The sequence below is a fragment of the Dermacentor andersoni genome, chromosome 10 (genome assembly GCF_023375885.2).
Source record: "Dermacentor andersoni chromosome 10, qqDerAnde1_hic_scaffold, whole genome shotgun sequence".
Taxonomy (NCBI): Eukaryota; Metazoa; Arthropoda; class Arachnida; order Ixodida; family Ixodidae; genus Dermacentor; species Dermacentor andersoni.
The window spans coordinates 139398088-139422885 of record NC_092823.1 but is presented as its reverse complement, the minus strand read 5'-3'; the positions used below and the strand labels follow the sequence as shown (position 1 = coordinate 139422885).

The 24798-nt window shown below is 47.5% G+C and overlaps 1 protein-coding gene and 1 long non-coding RNA gene across 2 annotated transcripts in view; one reads left to right on the top strand and one right to left on the bottom strand.

The window, feature by feature from the left end:
• Positions 1 to 24798, bottom strand: part of LOC126545206 (aldehyde dehydrogenase 1A1-like) — a 187636-nt gene that overhangs the window by 152161 nt on the left and 10677 nt on the right. The window contains exons 3-4 of the mRNA XM_050192967.3: positions 20938 to 21042; positions 1126 to 1266 (exon numbers count right to left, since the gene is read on the bottom strand). Coding sequence (XP_050048924.2) covers positions 1126 to 1266; positions 20938 to 21042 — 246 coding nt within the window. The remainder of the gene's footprint in view (positions 1 to 1125; positions 1267 to 20937; positions 21043 to 24798) is intronic.
• LOC129388142 (uncharacterized) lies at positions 14022 to 15842 on the top strand. Its single transcript, XR_008615170.2, has 2 exons — positions 14022 to 14260; positions 15546 to 15842. It is a non-coding gene; the product is annotated as an uncharacterized lncRNA (long non-coding RNA).

The following is a 24798-nucleotide window of genomic DNA, read 5'->3' as shown; positions in this document are numbered from 1 at the left end:
TCGAGTAAACCCAAAAATAGTGGACCCACCGGCTCGAAAATGGTGTCCTCGTGGTCCGTTCCGCTTCCGGCGTCGGTTCCGACCAAAATTTAGACGGTCCAATTGGGTTAGACGGATCAAAAATCCCGAAAACTACGGAGCGCATGTGAAGCAGCAGCCAGCAGCCCTCGATCTTCTTCTTCGTCCCAAGAATGGGAGCTTAATGCGCTCTAAAATACGACGTTCGAGTCGGCGCTCATGCCCGTGTGTTTCATTCTTTCGTGTTCTTTCTGCTAGTGCGCGCTTTCTGCAAAAAAAAAAAGGAATCCGCACCCGGCTACTCGTTCACTTTACGTTCTTCTGAAGCACGGTTCGCGCGGCCAAGTAGATCCTAAGCGCTAGCCATGCCTTCTATGCTCGGCGGTGGGAGACTGACCTTGGCAAATGGCCGTAATCACGTGCAAGCCGGAGGTTACGTGTGGAAATGCAACTCGATTCTCACGGATTCCACGACAATTTGTGTTTGCCATGCCTATTTGAATTGAGAGGCGAGCGTTCGCTAAAGCTTGCTCTCAAGCTTACGCTTGCGCGACAAATCACTTCTAATAGTTACATACATTTTCCAAGCTGCAAAGACTCGACACCCCATGCTTCTTGCACGTAAAATGATGATAGTTAGAAAGTGTGGCGATTGTAAAACTCATATTATAAGTCGATACAATAGTTGGACTGGAAATGTCTATCCTCGCGTCTTCGACATACCGTCACAGCACACCGAACAAATTTCGCAAACTTTGTGTAGCCATAAGGCTAGATATAATATTGTGGTTCATTAAATAAATCAATTAGAGCGCTACAGGCATTTCTGTGGGCTAGGTTCACGTTGAGCTGACGCAGTGATCGCAGGAATGGAGCCAGTCATTGTACCACGACGTCATGACGCATTCACCATCGCTGGACTTACGCCCGAATTCGTTCGTTGACGCAAGTACCATAGTAAAATACTTAGGGCACCCCGACACCTGCCAGTATTTCCGCTAGGAATATGAGGATTAGGATCTGATAATCACAAAAAGAAAATCGGCAATGGCTTTTCGGCCCACTTAATGCAAGTCTGTACGCCCACGCTCAACGATAGCGCCTTACCGCCATGTAGTCGGCGTTCTGATCCATCAGGTCGGCCAGCCTGTTGATGATGGTGCCGCGCTGTGAAGCGTCCATGATCCGCCACTTGGAGCCACGATTGAAGGCTTCTCTCGCTGCCTGCACGGCCGCGTCGATGTCTTCCTGCAAAAGGCCGAAATGCGGAGATCAGCGTAGGAAACAATGCAGCCGACGAGCGCCCATGAAATTCATCGCTGGACACGCACTCAATCAATTACGGTAATGAGAAGTTCTTATCACAATTACCCCGAAGGACAAGTTAAAGGAGAACGTAGTTTCAGAGTCGCCGAAGAAATTGCGAGTTATCTTCAATCAACAGAGAAGGGTCTCCAGGCTAAACCAGTGGTGTAGATAATGATGCACTTATTTAACATACTAGTGTACGCCCAATGACTGATTAACTTATATGCACGCTTTCACGAAATGAACAGCATCTTTCTTGGTTCATTCATGAAAAACAGACGAAGCGGCGGGCGAAAGCACAGCGATTCCGGATTCCTGCCACAAAAGCCGTCGCAGCAAGAGCATCGCTGTTGTAGCAGCAGCAGTTGCATTCTCAAGCACGGAACTAAGCAAACTTCCTTGGTTTCACAGGCTAGCTGCATCGGCTGTCCTTCAGAGAGAGAGAGACTCTTTATAAGAAAAACAGAGAATGTTGTGGGCGCGTATACAACCGCTGGTATGCTACTCTGTATAGGGATGGGGAATGGGATTATAAGATTCCAGAGGAGAGTGGGGGAAAAAATAAAAATAAATATGAAATGCGCAAGTGGACCTGACACTAATATTTACAGGTGACATGGTGGGTAAATTTAGGCTTTTCTATATGAACTGTTCAATCTTGAAAGCTTTCCTAATAGATCCATTTCTGACAGGTATTTGAACAAAAGATCCAAAACCCGCCGCTCTTTTGAAGGGCCGGGCATGGGACGTAAGATGCTGGGTAATGCTAATGGATCGCGGCAAATCATGTCTATTTGTTGCTCAAAAAAAAATTACCGACGATTACGTTACTTCCTAATGCGAAATTTGAGCGCAGCAAATAAGCTGTTTCACCTTTTCGATAGATTGAGGCAAAGAAATCGAGCAACACATGTATGCGCTATCACATAATTTTTTTTTTGTTTTTCACACGTATTCCTTTAACAAAGACTCCACTAACAGTTCTTGACAGTCATGAAGGAAGCTTTGTGGTCGGAGAAATAGACTGATATATGTTCGACTTGGTACACCAATGCTTGATCCTCAAAGACGAGATCTATACAAGTGCCTCGCGAGGTTGTCACAGCCGTGGGACGCGTTACGAGCGAGAGGAACGGGATATTTCCCGCATAAGTGTTAGGAAATTGCTGTTTGTCTTTATGTCAACATTAAAGTCCCATCGGTCGTCTCGCTCATGGCTCAGAAAGAACTGGCAGATAATTTCGCAGTGGCGAACGGCAGCGGCAATTTCGGCTCGGGCGGTGCACATATACAGATCCGCCGCCACCGATCTGGCTCTCTGATTGCCACCGCACAGGGCGAACGGCAGCGGCAATTTCGGCTCGGGCGGTGCACATATACAGATCCGCCGCCACCATCTGGCTCTCTGATTGCCACCGCACAGGGGTTGCATTGGAGGAGGAGCGAAGAAAGGAATTAAGTTCGAGCCGGCGCTTTGACAACCGGAGACTCGCAGGAAGAGGGGGGAGGGGGGCGGCGTGTACACCCAGCGGCAAACGATGGGGGCAGAAGCGCGCGCAGCAAGCGGACAACACGATAAAGGGAGGAGGGAAGAGATAGCAGCGACTGACTGATGCCGCTGACGCCGATAGTGAGTCAACCCCAGCTGCGGAGTTGGTTTCAGGGACAACGCCGCCGATGCCGACACAAACAGTAAGATACCCTCGCTTCCGCAGCGCTAAGAACCAGGTCTAGCCGTGGGAAGGTGGTCACGTATTCGTCGACGTGCCGGGGCCTACGTGAAATAACCGGCGCGTCGGCAACTGAAGAGCACCCTATCCGCCACACAAGAACAGGGGGGGGGGGGGACCCTTTCCTCCTCTTTCTGCATGGCGGCGACGGTGTTCTATGCAGTCACGTTATCTTGACTCTCTAGCGGCGTCAGCGGCATCCAGCGGTATCAGTCGGTCGCTGCTAGCGCTGGGGGGATGAAAGGGGGGCAGAGCTGGTTACGAGGCCGACGACAACGCCGACGACGACGCGAAACCCAGGAACGGACGCCAAAGAGCTGCGCTCTAAAAATTGTCTCTCGTCGCGGTACGCAGGGCATTCTAGTAATATGTGCTCCATTGTCTTTAAGTAGCCACAGTTATCATAGTAGGGGTTAGTGGTAAGCCCTATGCGGTACAGATAAAATTCGTGTATGCCACATTCCGTCGAAGACGATGGTATAGTGTCTCTAAGTGTCGTGGAAGTGGTCGTGGAATTTTCGGTCTCATTTCTGGGTAAATGTAACGCAGGAAGTTATCTTGGTGAAGCGGCAGATTGCAGATGCGGTCTTTTTCTTGATAGCCACATTGTTTTGCCATGTTTGAAGCGTCGGCTTTTGTAAAAAATGTTCCTTTGAAATTGCGGTTTGGAGTCCATTTCGGGCAGCTTCATCCGCTTTTTTCATTTCCCGAAATACCGGCATGGCCAGATATCCGCTGCAACTTGATTCAATGCCCAGCAATCTTAGCCTTGTGGTGAAGATAAGCAATGTCACATGCTGCAGGTTGATTATTGCAACGCTTGTGCCTGTTCCACATATTTTGTAGGGCTGCTTTTGAACCTGTGAAAATCACCCATGTCTTTGGCGGCTGCTGTCGAAGTACATACACAAGGGCCTCCTTAATGCCATATAGCTCTGCTGAAGTAGATGATGTCGCTCGCTCAAGATGAAACGATAATTGTTGTCCTGTGGAGGGAACCAAAAGTCCACACGATGAGCGATGTGGAGTTGTAGAACCATCTGTGAAAATGTGCGTTGCGGCTGCGTATTCTTTGTGCATATATTCCAAAGCTATCTGATAAATCGCTGATTGAGGCATCTTCTATTTCGCCCTGATTCCAGGGATATATGTCATGATTTCCAGTGGGGACAGTGTCCATGGTGAAATGTTTCGTGGCATAATTTGTGACGCTTGAGCGGGAATCGAAATAGATATGCTTTCGACGGCCTGTCCAAAGCTAGATGAAGAACGGGTTCCAGAAATGTCCTTTAAAAAGTGGGTTTTTGTATGAATGACGTGTTGGAGGTGAATTCGAAGTGTCTCCTGAGAAGATAGCATTTTAAGGGGCAGGCATTGAGCTTCTTCTACAGTTCCTGAGCGGGACGACCCCTTCGGAAGGCCAATACATACGCGAAGGCAGGTGTTCCGTGCTGCCTAAAGTTTTCTCTTGCTTGTGGGAGACATTTTGTGCAGGATCGGGAGGTAATAATGCAGTGTTCCGTCGACGTAGGCCTTATGGAGGAGCACCATCGATCGACAGTTGCTGCCCCACCGTGATCTGGCTATAAATCGGAATACGTGCGACGCCGAGGAAATCTCACTCAGTTTTATGACTTGAGGCGACCATATGAGGTTCCTGTCGATCTTCACTCCAAGAAACCTTTGCGTCTTGACGTATGGAACGGTGCGAGCACCCAACACTAGTGGGTGTTTTTCCATACACCTCCATGTGAAAGCCATGGCAACGCTTTTGTCGGGGGAGAATTTCAGACCCCTTGGATTTAGGGAGGCCGATACATTTGCTAGCGCTCTCTGAAGACGTTGTTGGGTCGTAATGCGGGAACGCGACGCTCTCCAAATGCAGATGTCGTCCGCATACAGTGTGATTTTTACGCCATGGGGCAGGTTTCTTCTCAGATGGACGAGGACCTAATTAAATAATACCGGGCTTAACACAGCTCCTTGTAGCACTCCCTTCTCGGTGGCATAAAGCGCCGTGGGGCTGTCCGGCGTACACATGAAAAGTTGGCGTCCTTGAAGATAGTCTTCAATCCATGCGTAAAGCCGTCCTCCAAGACCAAGGGTTTCCAAAGCGTCAAGTACTGCTTCATGATAGACCTAATCATACGCTGCCTTAATGTCCAAAATTAATGCAGTAGGTGTGTTTCTAGAGACCAATTCCTCTTCACTTGATGAGATCAAGGTAATGAGATTAATTACGGACCTATTTTGCCGGAAGCCATTCATTTGCTCCGGGTAAACTTTTGTAGTTTGCAGGAACGAAGTTAGTCATTTGTGAATCATTTTTTCGAATAGCTTCCCTGTGCAGCTAAGCAGAGATATGGGTCTGAAGGAGTCGTAATTTGTCGGCTGCTTCCCTGGCTTCAATATAGGAATAACTTTCGCAAGCTTCCATTCCGTAGGAACCTCCCCAGTTATCCATGAGGCGTTGTAGTACTCTAGTAGGCGTAAACGAGATGTGTGGCATAGATTTGAGAGCGCTTCATAACTCACTCCGTCATGGCCAGGTGATGATCGCTTGTTTGCGTCGCCGATTGCTGCCGTGAGCTCTTCAATTGTAAATGGTAATTCTAAGTCAGGAAAGGTCGCTCGAGGTGGACTAGGCTGATGACTTGCAATTTGCCGAGAAGGTTGTGCCCCGCTGGAAAGGAGCCGACAGTACTGCCCTGCCACCTCCTTCAGGGATGCGCGCTCATGTAATGAGAGGGCGATAACAGGATAAATCTGTTGAGGCTCTTTGGGAATGCCTCTGACGACTCGCCAGATTTTGCTCAGCGGTTGTCGTATTTCTAGTGTCCCACAAAAGTCCCTCCACCTTTTTCGGTTCATTTTGGTGAAGTAACGCCGTATATATGTATGTATGTATGTATGTATGTATGTATGTATGTATGTATGTATGTATGTATGTATGTACGTATGTATGTATGTATGTACGTATGTATGTACGTATGTATGTACGTATGTATGTACACCCGTGAGCAAAAGTATACGGACCACGGGAGCGCGTGCCAAACTACATCGACGCGCCGTCTACCGACGCGGTGCCTGCTGTCGAGAGGGCCGCTAGCGCAGCGGTGCGCATGCGCGTCCCATCATATCTGCTGGCCTGACGTGTAGCCTTGCCTGACGTGGTTATGGTGCTCGTAGACTAAACGCCAACTGGGCATCGTTTTCTCTGCTCCATCGCGTCTGGGCCATTGTTTAACGCAGCGGCTGCGGCTGTGCTGGCACGCGCGTCCGCCGCGCTTCGCTTTCATTCTTTCTTAGGGGGGGATTATTGCGCGCCGCATTGCCTTCTCTGCCGCCTTCAGATGACCCGCGCAAGATGGCTTTCCGCGGCGTCGCATTATCTCGAACTGTTCCAACGTTTGCTGCCGCAGGTATAAGCATGGTTTTGCAGTCGGTGTCCGCCGTCGCGTTAAGACGTAGAACTGAGTCGCCGACGCTACTATGCTCCGCAAGCATCAGGATGCTAAAAGGAGAAATTAGCGGCACCGTCCTTCCTTTATTTCTTCAAACCCTTCAACAAGACTTGAACAAGAAATGCACACGCGGGTGTCACTACAGACAGCTGAGGCCACGCTAACACATGCGCGAGAATATAAAATCAGGTGCAGCTGTGTGGTGCCCGCTGCTGTGAAGTTCCAATTACAGCTGCCCCCTTGTGAATCGGGTCGGGGCGACCGACCTGAATCATTGGTCGGGGTGACCACCGACAGACTCCGGTCTTGAGGGCACTTAGGATAAGGCAACGTGCTGCTGTTATTTTTGGAGATTATAATTTTCACAACTTTCACAACTCATCATGACTTCACTCTCTGTTAATTTTCCATAAGCGGCGATGACGCCTGGGGGGTGCCGTGGTATCCACTCGTAACGCGATGCCATGAGGATACCCCGACCAGTGATTCAGGTCAGTCACCCCGACCCGATTCGCAAGGGGGCAGCTGTAATTGGAACTTCACGGTAGCGGGAACCGCACAGCTGCACCTGATTTTATATTCTCGCGCATGTGTCAGCGTTGCCGCAGCTGTCTGTAGTGACACCCTCGGGTGCATTTCTTGTTCAAGACTTGTTGAAGGGTTTGAAGAAATAAAGGCAGTACGGTGCCGCTAATTTCTCCTTTTAGCATCCTGCTGCTTGCGGAGCATAGTAGCGTCGGCAACTCAGTTCTACGTCTTAACGCGATGGCGGACACCGACTGCAAAACCATGCTTCTACCTGCGGCAGCAAACGTTGGAACAGTTCGAGATAATGCGACGCCGCGGAAAGCCATCTTGCGCGAGTCATCTGAAGGCGGCAGAGAAGGCAGTGCGGCGCGCGATAATCCCCCCGAAAAAAGAATGAAAGCGAAGCGCGGCGGACGCGCGTGCCAGCACAGCCGCAGCGTTAACAATGGCCCAGACGCGACGGCGCAGAGAAAACGACGCCCAGTGGACGTTTAGTCTACGAACACCATAACCACGTCAGGCAAGGCTACACGTCAGGCCAGCAGATATGATGGGACGCGCATGGGCACCGCTGCTCTAGCGGCCCTCTCGACACCAGGCACCGCGTCGGTAGACGGCGCGTCGATGCAGTTTGGCACGCGCTCCCGTGGTCCGTATACTTTTGCTCACGGGTGTACGTATGTATGTATGTACGTATGTATGTATGTATGTATGTATGTATGTATGTATGTATGTATGTATGTATGTATGTATGTATGTATGTATGTATGTATGAATGAATGAATGAATGAATGTATGTATGTATGTATGTATGTATGTATGTATGGCTTGGTGCCCGTCGACAAGTTCTGAGGTCTTCGATATTTTTAGTACGTAGAGCCTTCCTTTCGGCACGCCTTCGAATGGCCATAACTTCTCGAATTCCTCGTGATTAGAAGGTACATTACAATGCTTAGTGGCAGAGCGGGCACTTTGTTTGAGGCAACGAGCTATTGTCGGCATTAATTCTCTATTCGTAGTCGAGGCTGTGATCCCATTGTCTACGGATGCTGTGTAAGCTTCCCAGTTTACCGACTTCAGTTTCCCTTTTCTGGGCGACGTCCGAAAATGAAAGGCAGAGATTAGGATGGGGTAGTGATCGCTACCTCGAGTGTCCACCATCCGAACATAGGGGCGACTTGACTTGATGCCAATGTGAGGTCAATGCAGCTAACAGTCTTCGGATTTTTCAGGTATGATATGATGCCATCGTTTAAGGGCTCCATCTTGTACCTCGCAAGAAGCTTCGCCAGCTTAGCACCCCGAGCACATGTATGTGAACTGCCCCAGATCTCGTTATGTGCGTTAAAATCGCCACAAATAATATATGGAGATGGAGTGCTTGTGAACAAGTTTTCCCATCTTGACACGTCCAAAGGTGATTCTGGTTCTAAGTAGACGCCGATCAGGGTAAACACTTTACATGCAATCACTGTGGTTGCGCAAATATATTCATTCTTGTCAGGTGGTGTTACGTCAATCACAGAGGCAGGCACGTCGTTGCGAAATCCAACGAGCAGTCGGCTAATTCCGTTTTGTCGCCTTGAATGATGAAAATAATAAGCCTTTATCCTAAACTGCTTGTCGACGCGAGACTCGGAAATGACCATAAAAGGGAATCGGTACACTCGCGCAAGATACTTAAAGTCTGTTAACTTCAAGTGCAAGCCGCGAGCGTTCCGCTAGAATATAGTACATGTGCGGAAGTGTTTGTTGGTGGACACCACTTGTGAGACGATTGTTGGCGAAGCCATCATTGCTACTGCGAAGAATCACGCCGTTGTGCCGTGAAAGAAGGACGACACCAGCGGTACCAAAGCCAGGACGGCCACTACCTCAGGGATACTTTTAAACGATGGACTGGCACGGAGAATAGCTTTGATTGCTGCGAATATCATGGGAATCAGCATACTTGATATCCCATTTACAGCGCTACCATCTAATAGCTTTTCATGGTTCTTCCCGTTCTTCTGCTGCGACCTTGGGGACGCTTTTTGTTGCGGACTTGCGGCTATATCACCTGACCTAGGGCTTTGATTGACTCTTTGCAGGTGAAGGCATTTGCTGGTTTTTTCTCACGACTGAGACGACGGACTTTTTTGAAGCCGTGTCGCTGCGCTGAACCGTGCCGTGTTGCTTTTGGTTTGTAAATGTATATATCACATCCGGGTTCGGTGGTGGTTCTCGTCGTTTCCGCACTATTCCCTGGATTTGCTCCATTGTCCGTGCAAGAATGGCTGATTTCTTTTTGGGACAACCTCCGTATGATGCAGCATGCTGAGCTCCACAGTTTGCACATCAAGGCAGGGAACGTGGCGCACACTCCTTATGCGTATGTGCACCAGCGCATATCTTGCAGCGGATGGGGCCTTTACAATATTTCGCTATATACTCATGTCTTTGACATCTGAAACATTGAGTAGCAGACCCCATGTATTCCGTCACGGGATAACTACAGAATCCAAGTGACACTCGGTTTGGTAAAGGGGCGTCCTTAGAGAATTCCAGGATGGCCGAGCGTCTTCGGGTTTCCTTTACCACGCCATCTTCGTTAGGGACGTACAAAACTTGCCTTTTAGCAGATATGACTCCTTGTTCGCTCAAATACTCCTTGAGGTCGTCATCCGAGTACTCAACAGGAACGTCCTGTATCCTCCCGTACGTGGCAGAGTAGGAGTATGGAACTTGAGCTTCCACGGGAATACCCGATAGACTGTAAGGAGGCGATCTGCTGCAGGAAGTGTAGACACTGTCACCATGAGGCTGCCATCCTTGTTGAGACGATCGCTGAGTATCTTTTCTTGGACCGCAGAAGCCAGAAGATTTGGGTTTACTTTCCATAAGCTGCTGTCAGGCTGAGTTGGCTTGAATATAACAGGAACACCTGCGGCTCTTTCCTTTCTCTAAGAGACAACAGTGAAGGCTGTCTGGTCCATCTCTTCGTTGTCTCCCGTAGATTCCTTTGTCTCGATCTCATCTTCCCGTAGCCTTTTACTTGCTTGCTCAACTTCTCTGTGGTCTACCGGAGGAACATGCTGACTTGATTGCTGATTGCTTGAGATGGATGCCGCCAGAGCATCACGAAGGGCTGCCGACGGCGGAGGCTCGCCGCGCTGCTTTGGTCTGGTGCACTTTGGGAGCCGCTTGACGTGCTTCTCTCGCAGGACAGTGACCCCCAGACCGGCGTTCGGTGAGAGAGAGGCACAAAAACCAAGAATGAACTCTATACTTGCTAAAGAAGACTTAAAATTACAGACGGGCATTCGGAAGCGAGCCTATCGCTCGTCGTCTTCGGCTGTTCTCTAGATATCTGCAGTGACTGCCTGGCTGATCATCCTTGCATCGTACACGTGCCGGCGCGGCACTGACTACCCTGCTGGTCTCGGCGCGCACTCTGCTGAAACCACCCCCAAACTGCATTCTACGCAGTCCGGATTCCTGCAACAAATGCCGTCACAGCGAGAGAATCACTGTTGTAGCAGCAGCAGTTGCATTCTCAAGCACGCAACTAAGTGAACTTCCTTGGTTTCACAGGTCGGTTGCTTTTATTCTTGATATTTTTTTTAGAATTTGTCAATTCCTTCAACTGCTGCTGCTACTCTTGTTGCTGCTATTGATTTTTCCCTGCTTCTGTGCTCACATTGTGTTCACTATTTAGCCATCCTCGTAATGGCGACAAATGCTGAACTTTGTAAGCGAATGGACGAGCTAGAAGCTATATTCAAACATCGGTTGAATGAATCAGTCGACCGGCTTGTTATTAGCATACAAACTAAGCTTCAGGACACAGGCTCAGATGTCGGTGCGATGAGAACTGAAGTTGGTCTCACAGATGACAGCGTAAAGCTTCTGAACGAAGTAGTCGAGTCAACCCCATCTCAACAGCTTATCTGTGGCAAACCGCGCTCTGAAAGCAGAAAACCAGGCCCTTCAAAGGAAAGTCACTGATATTGGGCAATACTCAAGATTAAATAACTTGGAAATGAAGGGGGTGCCCTGTACCCAGGGGGAGGATTGTACCGCAATCCTGACTGCCATCGGCAACAAAATCAACTGTACAGTCTCAGCCACTGATGACGACACAGCTGATCGCGTACCAAGAAAGCCTGGTCAAAAGAACATAATCTCGCGGTTTTGCTCTCGAGCAAAAAAAAAAAAACTGAATTCATGAAGAAGGCGCGAAAGGCCCGACGGAATACCCGAAGTATAGGGTTTTCAGGAGAGAACACGCGGGCGATATTCGTCAATGAGCATCTATCGCCAAACAATAAGCGTTTGTTCTCCAGGACGCTTGCCTTGAAGAAGGAAAAAGGATGGCAATTCATAAAGACGGAAAATTGCCAGATCAAAGTGCGGAAATCTCCCGATAGTCGGGTAATTCGCATCGCTTGTGATTCGGATTTATCTATTATTACGCAGCTTTGCATAAGCCGTCCAACTTTCAGTCTTCAATTTGTGTCCAATGGCTTCGTACTTTTTACCTCAAGAACTTGAGGCTTATTTTGCATCGCACTGCCCTTCACTGATCTATTTCAATGCGCGAAGTCTGCAAGAAAACAAGGATGGCATCACAATTTTTTATCATCTGCCCATCATAATTTCTCTGTTATTTGCGTTAGTGAACTTTAGCAGGGAAGAAGTTTGGGCGTGCTGGTTGGATACATCATACTGGGATACATAGGGCAAGAATGACACAAGGGCGAAGCAGGAACACGGGACGAATACTCAGCGTAGCACTCGTCGCGTGTTCCTGCTTCGTCCTTGTGTCATACTTGCGCTATGTATCCCAGTTTGCGCTAGTGAAACCTGGCTCTCTGCATCTCACAATAACTTGTATAGCTTTCCTTCGTACTCATCGGAATACTGCCACCGTGATAACAGTAATCGTGGTGGTGCTGCTATTTTTGTATCCTCAGAGTTGCGTTTTCATAGGCGATCTGACTTGACACTCGGCGTGGCGAACTGTAAATCTGTCTGGGTCCAATATGACGATACTTTCTTCTCAAGATTAAAAAAAAACCTAATAGTTGGCTGCATCTATCGTTCACCCTCATCATCTGCAAGCGCGTTTTGCTTAGCCCTAGGTTATTTGCTGCGTAATTTACTATTCGAACAGAAAAATGTAACTATCATGAGCGATATTAATATTAACCTTTTAGATACATCCAGCCCACTACTTAATGATTACGTTACATGCCTAAATGGGTTCGGATATTAAAACTTAATTACCCTTCCAACTCTGTGTCCCACGAATAAACAGGGACGCTTATCGACCATATATTATCCAATCTTCTTACTAACACTGACTGTGGTGTTGTTGAAGCTTCAATAACCGATCATTACCCAACGTTGGTGCGCTTAACTTCTACTGCTGCCACTACCGATGCAAGCTTCACCAGAAATAAGTTTAATTCGTCAATTATTATTAAATTATTGGCCGCTTCAGACTGATCCCCAGTAATGGCATGTAATAACCCTGAAACCGCCTGTAACACATTTTCACAAATAATTTCTAATGCTACTTCAAATTCCACGGCAATAATGAATTCTAAAAAACGTTTTCAGCTCCTCGTAACCCATGGTTATACACCAGTTTGCTAAATTGCTTACGGAAAAATATAACCTTTACAGAAAAACAATAAAACAGCCACTGAACACTGCACTTCACGAAGGGTATAATAAATACTCTAACTTACTAGGAAAACTACTAAAACAGGCTAAAACGACGTATTATCAAAATTAAATTAAGTCTACGGGTAATGATATCAAAAAGCAATGGCAAGTCCTAAACTGTTTTTTAGGTCGATACAATCATAATGCCGAAATAACTATGAAACAATCGGGGGATCTTCTCTTTGATAATCCCTTGGACATTGAAAACTCTTTTATTAATTTCTTCTGTGCAGATAATGAACGGTGCGACGATTCATTGATCGAGACTTACACCCAGGTGCCTCATAGCTTTTTCCTTCATCCCACAACACCTGAAGACATAGTCACAGTCATTTCCAGTCCAAAAAATACCGGGCCTGGTCTTGATAACTTCAGCCCATCTATCATAAAAATGATAGCGTACCTAATATCTGAAATATTCTGTCACATAGTGAACCTTATCTTTGAAACAGGAATCTGTCCAAGTTCTCTGAGAAAGGCCAAAATAATCCCTGTTTTTAAAAGGGAGATAAGCGTCTAACACCTAACCACCGCCTTATTGCTATACTTTCATTCTTTAGTAAAATGGTCGAACAACTACTCGTAACACGCTTATCAAGTTATTTATCAAAATTTCGTGTCCTATCACCAAACCAATTTGGGTTTAGGGAGGGATACTCCACTGATTTGGCTTTAATAGTTCTGACAAGATTCGACAGGCAATTGACACTGGAAATGTTGCTGGCGTATTAATTATTGACATTTCCTAAGCGTTCGATTCTCTTGTTCATAACATACTTCTTGCTAAATTAGACTCTATTGGTATAACTGGCCCGGCACTGCGATTATTACGTAACTAGTTGACAGATAGACAACATACTTATCAATATCCAGCCCTTACTCACACCCTAATGATGATGGTGATGTATGGAGTTTTATGGCGCAAGGGCCAGGTATGGCCAAAGAGCGCCATGTCTGTGGTAATGAGTTTGCTGTGTAATTATGACTACTGTGAAATTGGTGTGACGTGGCTGTAAAGGGGCCTTAAAATATACGCTCTAAATTGCGTAAAATCTGTATAATAAAATTATGGCGATGACGTATGACTTGTACTATGAACATTTAGATGCATATAAAAAGAATGATACGATAGGTAAAATATATCAGATTATAAGAAATGCTAGAGCACTACTACCACCTTAGAGCCCTTGAAGCACAAGGGCCTGGAGGCATGTGCTATTCAAAACAATTATCGCAGCGGCATCCTCTGGAGCGCGGATGCTCTACGAATTTAATGGGCTTATAACGTGTAGAACTACATCCTTTAAGAAGTCGAGGACTGCCTTGGTGTTAAAAAGCGGTTCCTTACCAAGAAACGTAGCCCGGTGTAGAGGGATGTAATTACGGTATGGAAGCGGAAAATGTTTCTTTCTTTCAGGTTCGGCTTTCCGACACTCCAAGAGGGCATGGAGGACTGTCAGCCTCTCACCGCATCTACCACAGGTTGGAGGTTCACTTCCAGTAAGTAGAAAATGATGGGTCCCAAATGTGTGTCCTATTCTGAGGTGACAGAATAGGACATCTGTTCGCCGAGATTTTGTTGGGGAGGGCCAAAAACCTAACTGGGGCTTTATAACGTGCAGTTTGTTATTTGTTTGCGCGTCCCACGTGCACTGCCAGTGATTTCGCAGTTTATTTCGTAAGAAAGGCCTTAGGTTTGTGACAGGCACATCAGCGGTAGGGTTAACAGCTTGCGATGTGATTGACGTGGCTATCTCGTCCGCAAGAACGTTACCTTCGATTCCCCTATGGCCAGGGACCCAGCATATTATGATATTCTGGTTAGATGAGCACGCTTTACATAATACCGAATACAGTTCATTGAATACGGGATTTTTATGTTTGTAGAGTGACATTAAGGCCTTCACAACGCTTACAGAGTCTGTATAGATCGCTGCTTTTGAAAGGTTTGATCTTCTTATATGCTTCACGGCAGAGAGTAATGCGTAGGCCTCGGCCGTAAAGATGCTTGTTTCCGGATGCAGTACATCGGATTCCGAGAAGGACGGGCCGACGGCTGCATAGGATAACCCGGCATTTGACTTAGAAGCGTCTGTGTAGAACTCTGCGCAGGAATGTTTGTACTGAAGTTCTAGGAAATGCATTCTGATTTCGGCCTCAGGAGCGTGCTTTGTAACTTTTATAAAGGATATGTCACATTGTATCACCTGCCACTCCCAAGGAGGTAAGAGCTTGATTATGTGCATTAAGCGATGCTCGAGGAGTGGGACATGCATTTCATTGCTAAGCTGCTTCACACGCAGCGAAAAAGGCTGTCTTATGGAGGGACGGTTGCTGAAAAGTGTAGCGCACGTCATATCGGTAACGGTATCAAAACATGGATGTTCAGGATTAGAGCGTACTTTAAGAAAATGTGTAACGCTGATGTATGATCTCTGTAGGTGGAGAGACCATTCATTGGATTCGGCATATAAGCTTTCAATCGGGCTTGTTCTGAAAGCACCCGTGGCTAAGCGGATACCTAGATGGTGAACAGCGTCTAGCATCTTTAGTGCGCTCGGGGCGGCAGAGTTATATACCACGGCACCATAATCTAATCGTGACCGGATGAGGCTCTTATAGAGATTCATTGGGCACTTCCTGTCACTACCCCACGTAGTCTGGGATAGAAGTTTCATTAGGTTCATTGTTTTCAGACACTTTTCTTTAAGACGTTTGTTGTGTGGGACGAATGTGAGTCTATTGTCAAGTATAACACCTAGAAATTTGTGCTCTTTGTTTACAGGCATCTGTTGTCCACACAGTTCTAAGCAAGGATCCGGAACCAGGCCTCTCTTTCTTGTAAACAAAACACAAGAACTCTTATGAGGATTGATTTTAAATCCATTTTTCTCTGCCCACCCTGACACCTTGTTCAAACCATGCTGTACCTGTCTCTCGCACACTGCGAGGTTACAGGATTTGAAACCTATTTGGATGTCGTCCACATAGACGGAATACAAAATGGCCGGTGGTAAGGAAGCACGAAGTGTTGTCATCTTAACAATAAAGAGTGTGCAACTGAGCACGCCACCCTGGCGTACACCAGTTTCTTGTGTAAGAGGACGTGACAGCACATGGCCAACTTTTACCCGGAAGGTGCGATTGGACAGGTAGCTTTTTATTACATTTAGCATATTACCATGAATGCCCATTTCCGATAAGTCCCGCAAGATCCCGTATCGCCACGCTGTGTCATACGCCTTTTCCATATCGAGAAATATCGATAAGAAGAACTGTTTATGTATAAATGCGTCCCGGATATTTCCTTCAATACGTACAAGATGATCGGTTGTGGAGCGCCCTTCTCGGAAACCACACTGATAGGTATCAAGCATTTTGTTCTGTTCAAGGAAATGGATGAGTCGCCGATTTATCATTTTTTTAAATACCTTACACATGCAACTTGTGAGGGCTATCGGGCGGTAGCTTGCCACTGAGGAAGGATCTTTGCCTTGTTTTAAAACAGGGATCACAATGGCTTCTTTCCATGTGGTCGGAAGGTACCCTGCGTCCCAGATAGTGTTGAAAAGTGTAAGTAGTGTAACTTGCGTGTCATTGTGTAAGTTTTTCAGCATTTCATACATGATTCTGTCAGATCCCGGTGCAGAGCTCTTGCATGCGCTCAAGGCAGCTCTCAACTCTGCAATACTAAACGGGCGGTTGAACGGTTCATTCTGCCGACACTTTCTTATGAGTGGCTTGCATTCTTCTATTTGTTTATATTTGAGAAAGGGTTTTGAATAATTGTTGGAACTTGACACGCTCTGAAAGTGCTCCCCAAGTGAGTCTGCTTGTTCAAGCAGGGTATCGCCTTGAGTGTTTACCAGGGGGAGTGAATAGGTTTGTCGTCCTTTTATCCTGTTAACCCTGTTGCAGACTTTCCTCTCCTCTGTATAAGAGTTGATACCCGATTAAAACTTCGGCCAACTCTCTCTTCTGGCCTGTCGGCGCGTTCTCATGCCTTCGGATTTTGCTTTTTTAAATTTAATAAGATTCTCCGCAGTAGGGGAGGCGCGTAGCAACCCCCACGCTTTGTTTTGTTTCTTACGAGCGATCCTACAATCGTCGTTCCACCACGGGACACGCCGTTTGCATGCCAATCCATTTACTTGTGATATACATTTAGTTGCGGCATCTATTATGAAGGCTGTAAAATATTCCACAGCAGCATCAATTCCTAACGAGGACATGTCATTCCATGATATACTAGTTAAGTTTCGGAATTTCTCCCAGTCTGCTGTCTCAATCTTCCACCTAGGAGCCTGTGGTGGATATTCGTCTTCTTTAAGTGTTGTTAATAGTATGGGGAAATGGTCGCTTCCGTAAGGATTGTTCGTAACTTCCTATTCGAGTTCAGGCGGTATGGACGGGGAAACTATGCTCAGATCAATTGAAGAAAAGGTATTGTTTGCAAGACGGGTTTCTTCTTATTCAGAAGGCACGCACCAGAAGAAAAAATTAACTGTTCAACAAGACGACCTCGCGCATCTATACGAGAGTCACCCCACAGGGAGCTGTGCGCATTAAAATCGCCAAGAACAGCATAAAGTTCTGGCAATTGATCTATAAAGGTTTGGAATTCATGTTTCGTTAATTTGTAGTGTGGGGGTAAGTAAAGCGAGCAAATGGTGACGAGTTTATTTAGAACAACAGCTCGAACCGCCACTGCTTCAAGGGACGTTTGTAGCTGTAAACGCTGACAGGAGATACTTTAATGAATAAAAATGGCAACACTGCCTGATGATACGACAGCATCATCGCGATCTTTGCGGAACTTCACATACGGTCGGAGAAAGTTTGTGTGTTGTGGTTTTAAGTGTGTTTCCTGTAGACACAGCACTCTTGGATTGTGTTTTTGGATAAGCTCTTGCACGTCATCAAGGTTCCTAAGAAGACCTCTGATGTTCCATTGAATAATTTGTGTATCCATATTGAAAGTAAATAAGTGCTGTGTGTATGGAAATGGAGGTGATGCCTTAGGTTACAGAGCTCTTTCGAGGCCCTGTAACGGGGGTCTGCCCTTTCTGGAGCGTTCGAGGGAGCCTCGCCGCTCCTTAGGCGTTTGGTGCGCCTTGGGGACAGGCATAGTGTCCATTGCCTCTTGTGAGGCACCAGACACATGCTCTAGCGAGCGAGAAGTTTTCTGAGGGTCCTGCCTCGGAAGGCAAGACCCGTGCGCCCACCAGCCCGGAGGTCGATGGGGCTCCCTGAGGGATTTGGCTGCGCCGGCTGTTGCCAGCGCTGGAAGGGGTCGAGGAGGTTGGGGTAGCCTCGGCTGCGCCCACCTTCGGGGTCGATGGCCCCGTCTGCTGTGCTGGCATAGCAACGTTAGCTGCAGCCGCCGAGGGGGCGGATGGCGTCACTGTCGCCTCACTGGGTGTGGGTCGGACAGCCGCCGGTGACCGTTGTGGCGCTGCCCCCTGACGCGCCACATCGGCAAAGGTGTGTTTTGGCAGGAAGGATACCCGCCTGCGTGCTTCTTTGAAACTTATGTTTTCTTTTACTTTAATCGTAACTATTTTTTTTCTTTCTTCCGAGATGGGCACGACCGCGAGTATGCAGCGTGCTCGCCTTCACAGTTTACGCAGTGGAGAGAGTTTTCACAAGATTCAGAAGTGTGCTCATTAGCACTGCATTTAGCGCAGGTTTGGCGGCCTCGACAGCTCTGTGAGCTGTGACCGAAACGCTGGCATTTGAAGCAACGCAGGGGATTAGGGATGTATGGCCGATCACGGAGCTTAATATACCCGGCCTCGATGGACTCGGGCAGGACACTTGCGCCAAAAGTAAGTATGAGATGTTTGGTCTGTATTTCCTTGTTGTCACGCCTCATCTTAATTTGCGTAACGTTGATGACGTTCTGCTCACTGAAGCCCTCCAAGAGCTCAGCCTCAGTCAGCTCCAAGAGATCATCATCGGAGACTACGCCACGGGTGGTATTCATAGTACGATGCGGAGTTACTGTCACTTTGGCGTCGCCAAATGATACTAGGTTGGGTAGGTTTTCATATTGCTTCATGTTGCGGAGCTCCAAGAGGAGATCACCGCTTGCTATTCTGGATGCTTTGTAACCTGTACCAAGAACTTGGGTCAGGGACTTGGACACGAGAAATGGTGAGATTGTTCGCACGGGTTTGTTTGGTGTTTCAGAATGGACTACGTGGAAGCGAGGAAAAGTTTCTTTTTGACGGGCGAAAAATTCTAAAACATCATCGGTGCGCCCCCTCTTCAGGGAGCGATCAGGCAGTGGGGGAAAGGAGGTAGCCATAGGAGATTGTAATTTCGGTGGTAACGCCAGCCACCCACCATGGAGTCCTACAAGGGGACGCTGCAGGGCCTGTGAAACACGGCCTGCAAACGCCAGCTGTACATTACCACTATAACCAGATATGAAATTACCCAGGTTGGTTATTCACACAAGGTTAACCCTTGCTGCCTAGAAAATTGGAAGTAAAGAGAAGCCAGGAGAAGACAGGAAAGGTGGAAAGTGAGAGAAAGACGAAGGCTGGAGGGAGAGAGCGACAGGAAAAGGCAACTACCGATTTCCCCCGGGTGGGTCAGTCGGGGGTTCCGTCTACGTGAAGCAGAGGCCAAAGAGGTGTGTTGCCTCCGCCGGGGGGCCTTAAAGGTCCGAACACCCAGCATCGGCTCAACCTCCAGGATCCCCCTTTCCCCGGACACGGCTAAGCCGCGCACGGTTACACGCGGGAGGGTCCAACCCTCGTGTGCTCGGGTAAGTGGTGTCGCAACACACCAAACGCCTGCTGACGCAGACGCACTCACACCCTAAAACAACTAACATTGGTGCACCACAAGGATATATATTAGGACCTCTCTTGTTTTTAATATACATTAACGACTTCCCACAGTGCCTGAAATCCTCTGACTGTATCCTTTACGCTGACGACATTACCATTTTCTCCTCATACAAAAGTCCTGATTCATTAATGTGCAAGCTTAACCAAAACGCGGCTAATATTGTAACCTCATGCCGACTAAACAGACTACACATTATTCCTGCAAAATCTAACTTCATCTTCTCAGCTAAACAAAAGCATATCTCAGTGTATCTATCGCTAACCTTTGCTTCCAGCATACTTTATCCTACTGACAGTGTAATGTTTTTTGGCGTCATATTAGATAAACACCTAAAATTTGATGAGCATGTTTTATCCTTAGCAAAGAAGGCAGCATAGCGAATTAAAATATTAATTAAACCTCGCAATTTCTTTAATATGAATACACTCGTCTCCCTCTACTACCGCTTTATTCACACGCATATTACTTATTGCATATCATCATGGGGAAACACGCATCCCACACATTTACCCCACTACAGCATACCCAAAATCAAGCAATTCACATCCGTACACGTAGCAGCTACACATTTGGAAGCATCTCCATTGCTCAGCTCTAACGGTATTTTATCGTTACAGAAACTAAATAAATACTTGTTTATAAATCTATTAACGGAAAGCTCCCATTCCCTATATTTACTAACAGCCAGTATCCACATTCCACATCTACCCGTTTAGCTTCTACCAATAGCTCTTTACTACCAAACCCTAGAACTAATTACGGTAAATTTACTACTAATTTTTCAGCCACACTACTTTGGAACTCATTATCGTGTCATATTAAGGTACTCTCTCATTTTTACACGTTCAAATCAAACCTTCGTAAATTTTTTGCACTCAATATAACAATTTGATCGTTGTCGTTATATTAATAATTGCTTTGTGTTATTAAATACTTTACAACGTTAGCTAGCGACTAACTTAATGTGCTCTCTTGTATGATAGCATATAGGTGCTTGGTATTTACATATTCTACTCATTTGCAATGGGAGGTCCCCTACAGTCCGTTGACTGTGGGACCTCCCTCAGAATCTATGTATAAGCCCCATTTGTAACCTTATTATTATGCACAATAAAAAACTCTTAAATAGGCACCGCGACGATACCCCCACACACCTAAAATTGGCATTTCTATAAGACGAAAGAATATCGAAAAAAATGGCAACACCACGGCTAATGATCGAGAATATGCCGCCTAGACTAAAGGAAAGCTCAGCAAGTTTGTGAGGATTAAAGTTTCCAAAGGCAGGCATACACACGCATACATTTCGAACTCACCTTGCTGCCTTCTTGGACATCGGCGATCTTTTCCTCATTGGCCGGGTTAAACGTGGCGAATGTCTTCCCAGACTTGGAGTCGACGAACTGGTTGTTAATGAATATCTGCAATGCCAAGATAGAAGGTCGGCAGTAGTTAGTTCTCATGAATTAACTGAATGGATGAGGGGAAATGAGACTGTGGGGGAACAACTATAAAATAGGCAACTTTAAGAACATACTTAGTGGGGGCTTTGTGCAAGTTGCAGCGCAAACACCTGAGTGTTTTCGCACATGTACAAGTACTGTACCTTGACAGATAATGTATAAGAGTGAGTCCCGTATATTTACATGACAGCGCACGCGACATGCTTTCGTATCTTATGGTAAGCGCGACGCTTGGGTGGCGACGTTCTCGAATGAAGGGAACCGCATTTCACTTATTTGTATGGCTTATCAGTCATTGGCCATGTACTGCACCGGGTATTAACTGCATTAATATTGTTTTGCAGCATACGGTGACATTCGAAACTTATTATTGTACGATAAATAAGTTATCTGCAAGACGTATCATGCTCGAAGATACGTTAAAGGACAAATCATTAACAAAATGGTTAGAGGTAAGGGGTAAGCGCGCTTCCTTAATGTGCTCCAGATGTAACATGTGAAAACTACGAGATGAAATTGTTAACTGTGTAAACTTCTGATGATGGAACAAAAATTTCTATTTCAAGACACTGTTAACGAGTTCTAACAGAGACCCGATAATTTGCTCATTAAAAGGCATTGAGTGTCTCTGTCGAAAGCCAAGCATTAATTTAACATACTGTCACGTCGTGGTGACGTTGAAGAACACAGTAGAAATACTGCGAAAGACAAAACTAACTTTTATTGCGCAACCCTGTGCCCACAAAAAGAGGCTAGACTTACAGCGCAACGATAGCGGCGAACACGGTCGGCGATCGTCGAAAATCTGATCAGCGGGTCAAGCGCGTCGGCTTTTATACACCAGTCGTCGAATTTTCCACACTAATCGTTGGGACCCGCGTGCCTTCCACAAAGTTCTACACCATTCGCGTCAGGCGATCAAATCAGATAACATAAGGTTCGGCGACAACAGACAGCGGATAGGAGTATCGATAATTATCCAGAAACCGGATTCATGCAGGCGCGTCCCGCACTGTGCGATAACATTTGTTGGGCGGCGAAACGTGGCCGCCAGATAAAAATAAGTAAACGTGTCATTACCCCCCTCTTAAAAAGCATCGACCCGATGCTGCAAACAAACGAAAGTAATAAAGAAAAGCACTCGTACCAAAGAAAACAAAATACGGAAGTTCGTCAGCGTCCGTAGAAGGGTTTAAGGCGCACCACGTGGACCACTTGAGATCGTGCACGGCGCCGCTGTGAATGCGAAATGCCGTCTGGCACGACCTCATAGTCCGGCGCGCCAATACGTCGGATGACCTTGTAGGGTCCGAAATAGCGCCGCAATAGTTTCTCACTCAGTCCTCGTCGGCGTATCGGGGTCCATACCCAAACACGGTCGCCGGGCTGGTACTCGACGAAGCGTCGTCGCAGGTTGTAGTGTCGGCTGTCGGTACGCTGCTGGTTCTTGATCCGTAGACGGGCGAGCTGTCGAGCTTCTTCAGCGCGCTGGAGATAGGTAGCGACGTCAAGATTTTCCTCATCAGTGACGTGCGGCGGCATGGCGTCGAGCGTCATCGTCAGGTTCCTGCCGTAAACCAGCTTAAATGGCGTGATCTGTGTTGTATCTTGCACCGCCGTGTTGTAAGCGAATGTTACGTACGGCAGGACCGCATCCCACGTCTTGTGCTCGACGTCGACGTACATTGCTAGCATGTGAGCGAGGGTCTTGTTCAGGCGCTCCGTGAGACCATTCGTCTGTGGATGGTAGGCAGTTGTCCTCCTGTGGCTTGTCTGGCTGTATTGCAGAATGGCTTGCGTGAGCTCTGCTGCAAAAGCCGTTCCTCTGTCGGTGATGAGGAGTTCTGGAGCACCACGTCGCAGCAGGATGTTCTCGACGAAAAATTTCGCCACTTCGGCTGCGCTGCCTTTCGGTAGAGCTTTAGTTTCAGCGAAGCGGGTGAGGTAGTCCGTCGCCACGACGATCCACTATCTCCGGAAGTTGATGTCGGAAGCGGTCCCAACAAGTCCATACCGATCTGCTGAAAAGGTCGGCAAGGAGGCTTGATCGGCTGTAGTAATCCCGCTGGCCTTGTCGGTGGTGTCTTGCGTCGCTGACAGTCTCGGCATGTCTTGACGTAACGGGCGACCTCGGTGGTTAGGTGCGGCTAGTAATACCTTTCTTGTATCCTCGATAGCGTCCGGGAGAAACCGAGGTGCCCAGCGATCGGATCGTCGTGTAGGGCGTGCAGTACTTCTGGACGCAGCGCCGACGGAACAACAAGAACGTAGTTGGCGCGTACTGGTGAGAAGTTCTTCACGAGTAGGTTGTTTTGAAGCGTGAACGAAGACAATCGACGCTTACATGCCCTAGGGACAACGTCGGTGTGCCCTTCCAAATACTCGACTAGGGCTTTTAGATCCGGGTCTCCTCATTGCTGTGCCGCGAAGTCTGTCACGCTTATTATTCCAAGGAAGGCGTCGTCATCCTCGTCATCTTGCGGCGGCGGGTCAATGGGGGCGCGTGATGGGCAATCGGCATCTGAGTGTTTTCGTCCGGACTTGTAGGTTACAGTGATGTCGTATTCTTGTAGTCTGAGGCTCCACCGTGCCAGCCGTCCTGAAGGGTCCTTTAAGTTAGCTAGCCAACACAACGCGTGATGGTCGCTGACCACTTTGAATGGCCTCTCATAAGTAAGGGCGGAATTCTGCTGTAGCCCAAATGATGGCGAGGCATTCCTGTTTAGTCGTGGGATAATTGCCTTCCACTTTTGACAGCGACCGGCTAGCATAACATATCACCCGTTCTAGTCCGTCTTTCCTCTGGACTAGCACGGCACTGAGGCCTAGGCTACTGGTGTCAATGTGAATTTCGGTATCGGCGTTCTCGTCGAAGTGTGCAAGTACCTGCGGCGACAGCATGCGTCGTTTGAGTGCTTGAAATGCATCGGCCTGCGGCGTTTCCTACTTGAACTCGACATCACATTTGGTTAGATGCGTTAGCGGCTCCGCGATGCGTGAAAAGCCCTTGACAAAGCGCCTGTAGTAGGCACTCATGCCAAGGAATCTACGCACTGCCTTCTTGTCGATGGGCTGCGGGAACTTTGCGATGGCAGCTGTCTTCTGCGGGTCGGGGCGGACTCCAGATTTGCTGATGACGTGGCCTAGAAACAGAAGCTCGCCGTAAGTGAAGCGGCACTTTCCCGGCTTCAGAGTAAGCCCTGATGACCTGATGGCCTCTAGTACTGTTGGAAGCCGCCTAAGGTGGTCGTCGAAATTTTCGGCGAAGACAACGACGTCATCCAAGTAAACAAGACAGGTTTGCCACTTCAATCCTCCTAAAACCGTGTCCATCACGCGCTGGAACGGTGCAGGCGCTGAGCACAGTCCAAATGGCATAACCTTGAACTCGTAGAGGCCGCCTGGGGTGATGAAGGCGGTCTTTTCGCGATCTGTTTCATCAACTTCTATTTGCCAATAGCCAGACTTAAGGTCCATCGACGATAAATATTTAGCGTTGCAGAGCCGATCTAATGCGTCGTCTATCTGTGGGAGGGGGTATACGTCCTTCTTCGTGATTTTGTTCAGACGACGATAATCGACGCAGAAACGTAAGGTTCCGTCCTTTTTCTTCACCAAGACTACAGGAGATGCCCACGGGCTTTTGATGGCTGGATGATGTCGTCGCGCAGCATTTCGTTGACTTGATACGTTATAGCTTCACGTTCTCGGGTA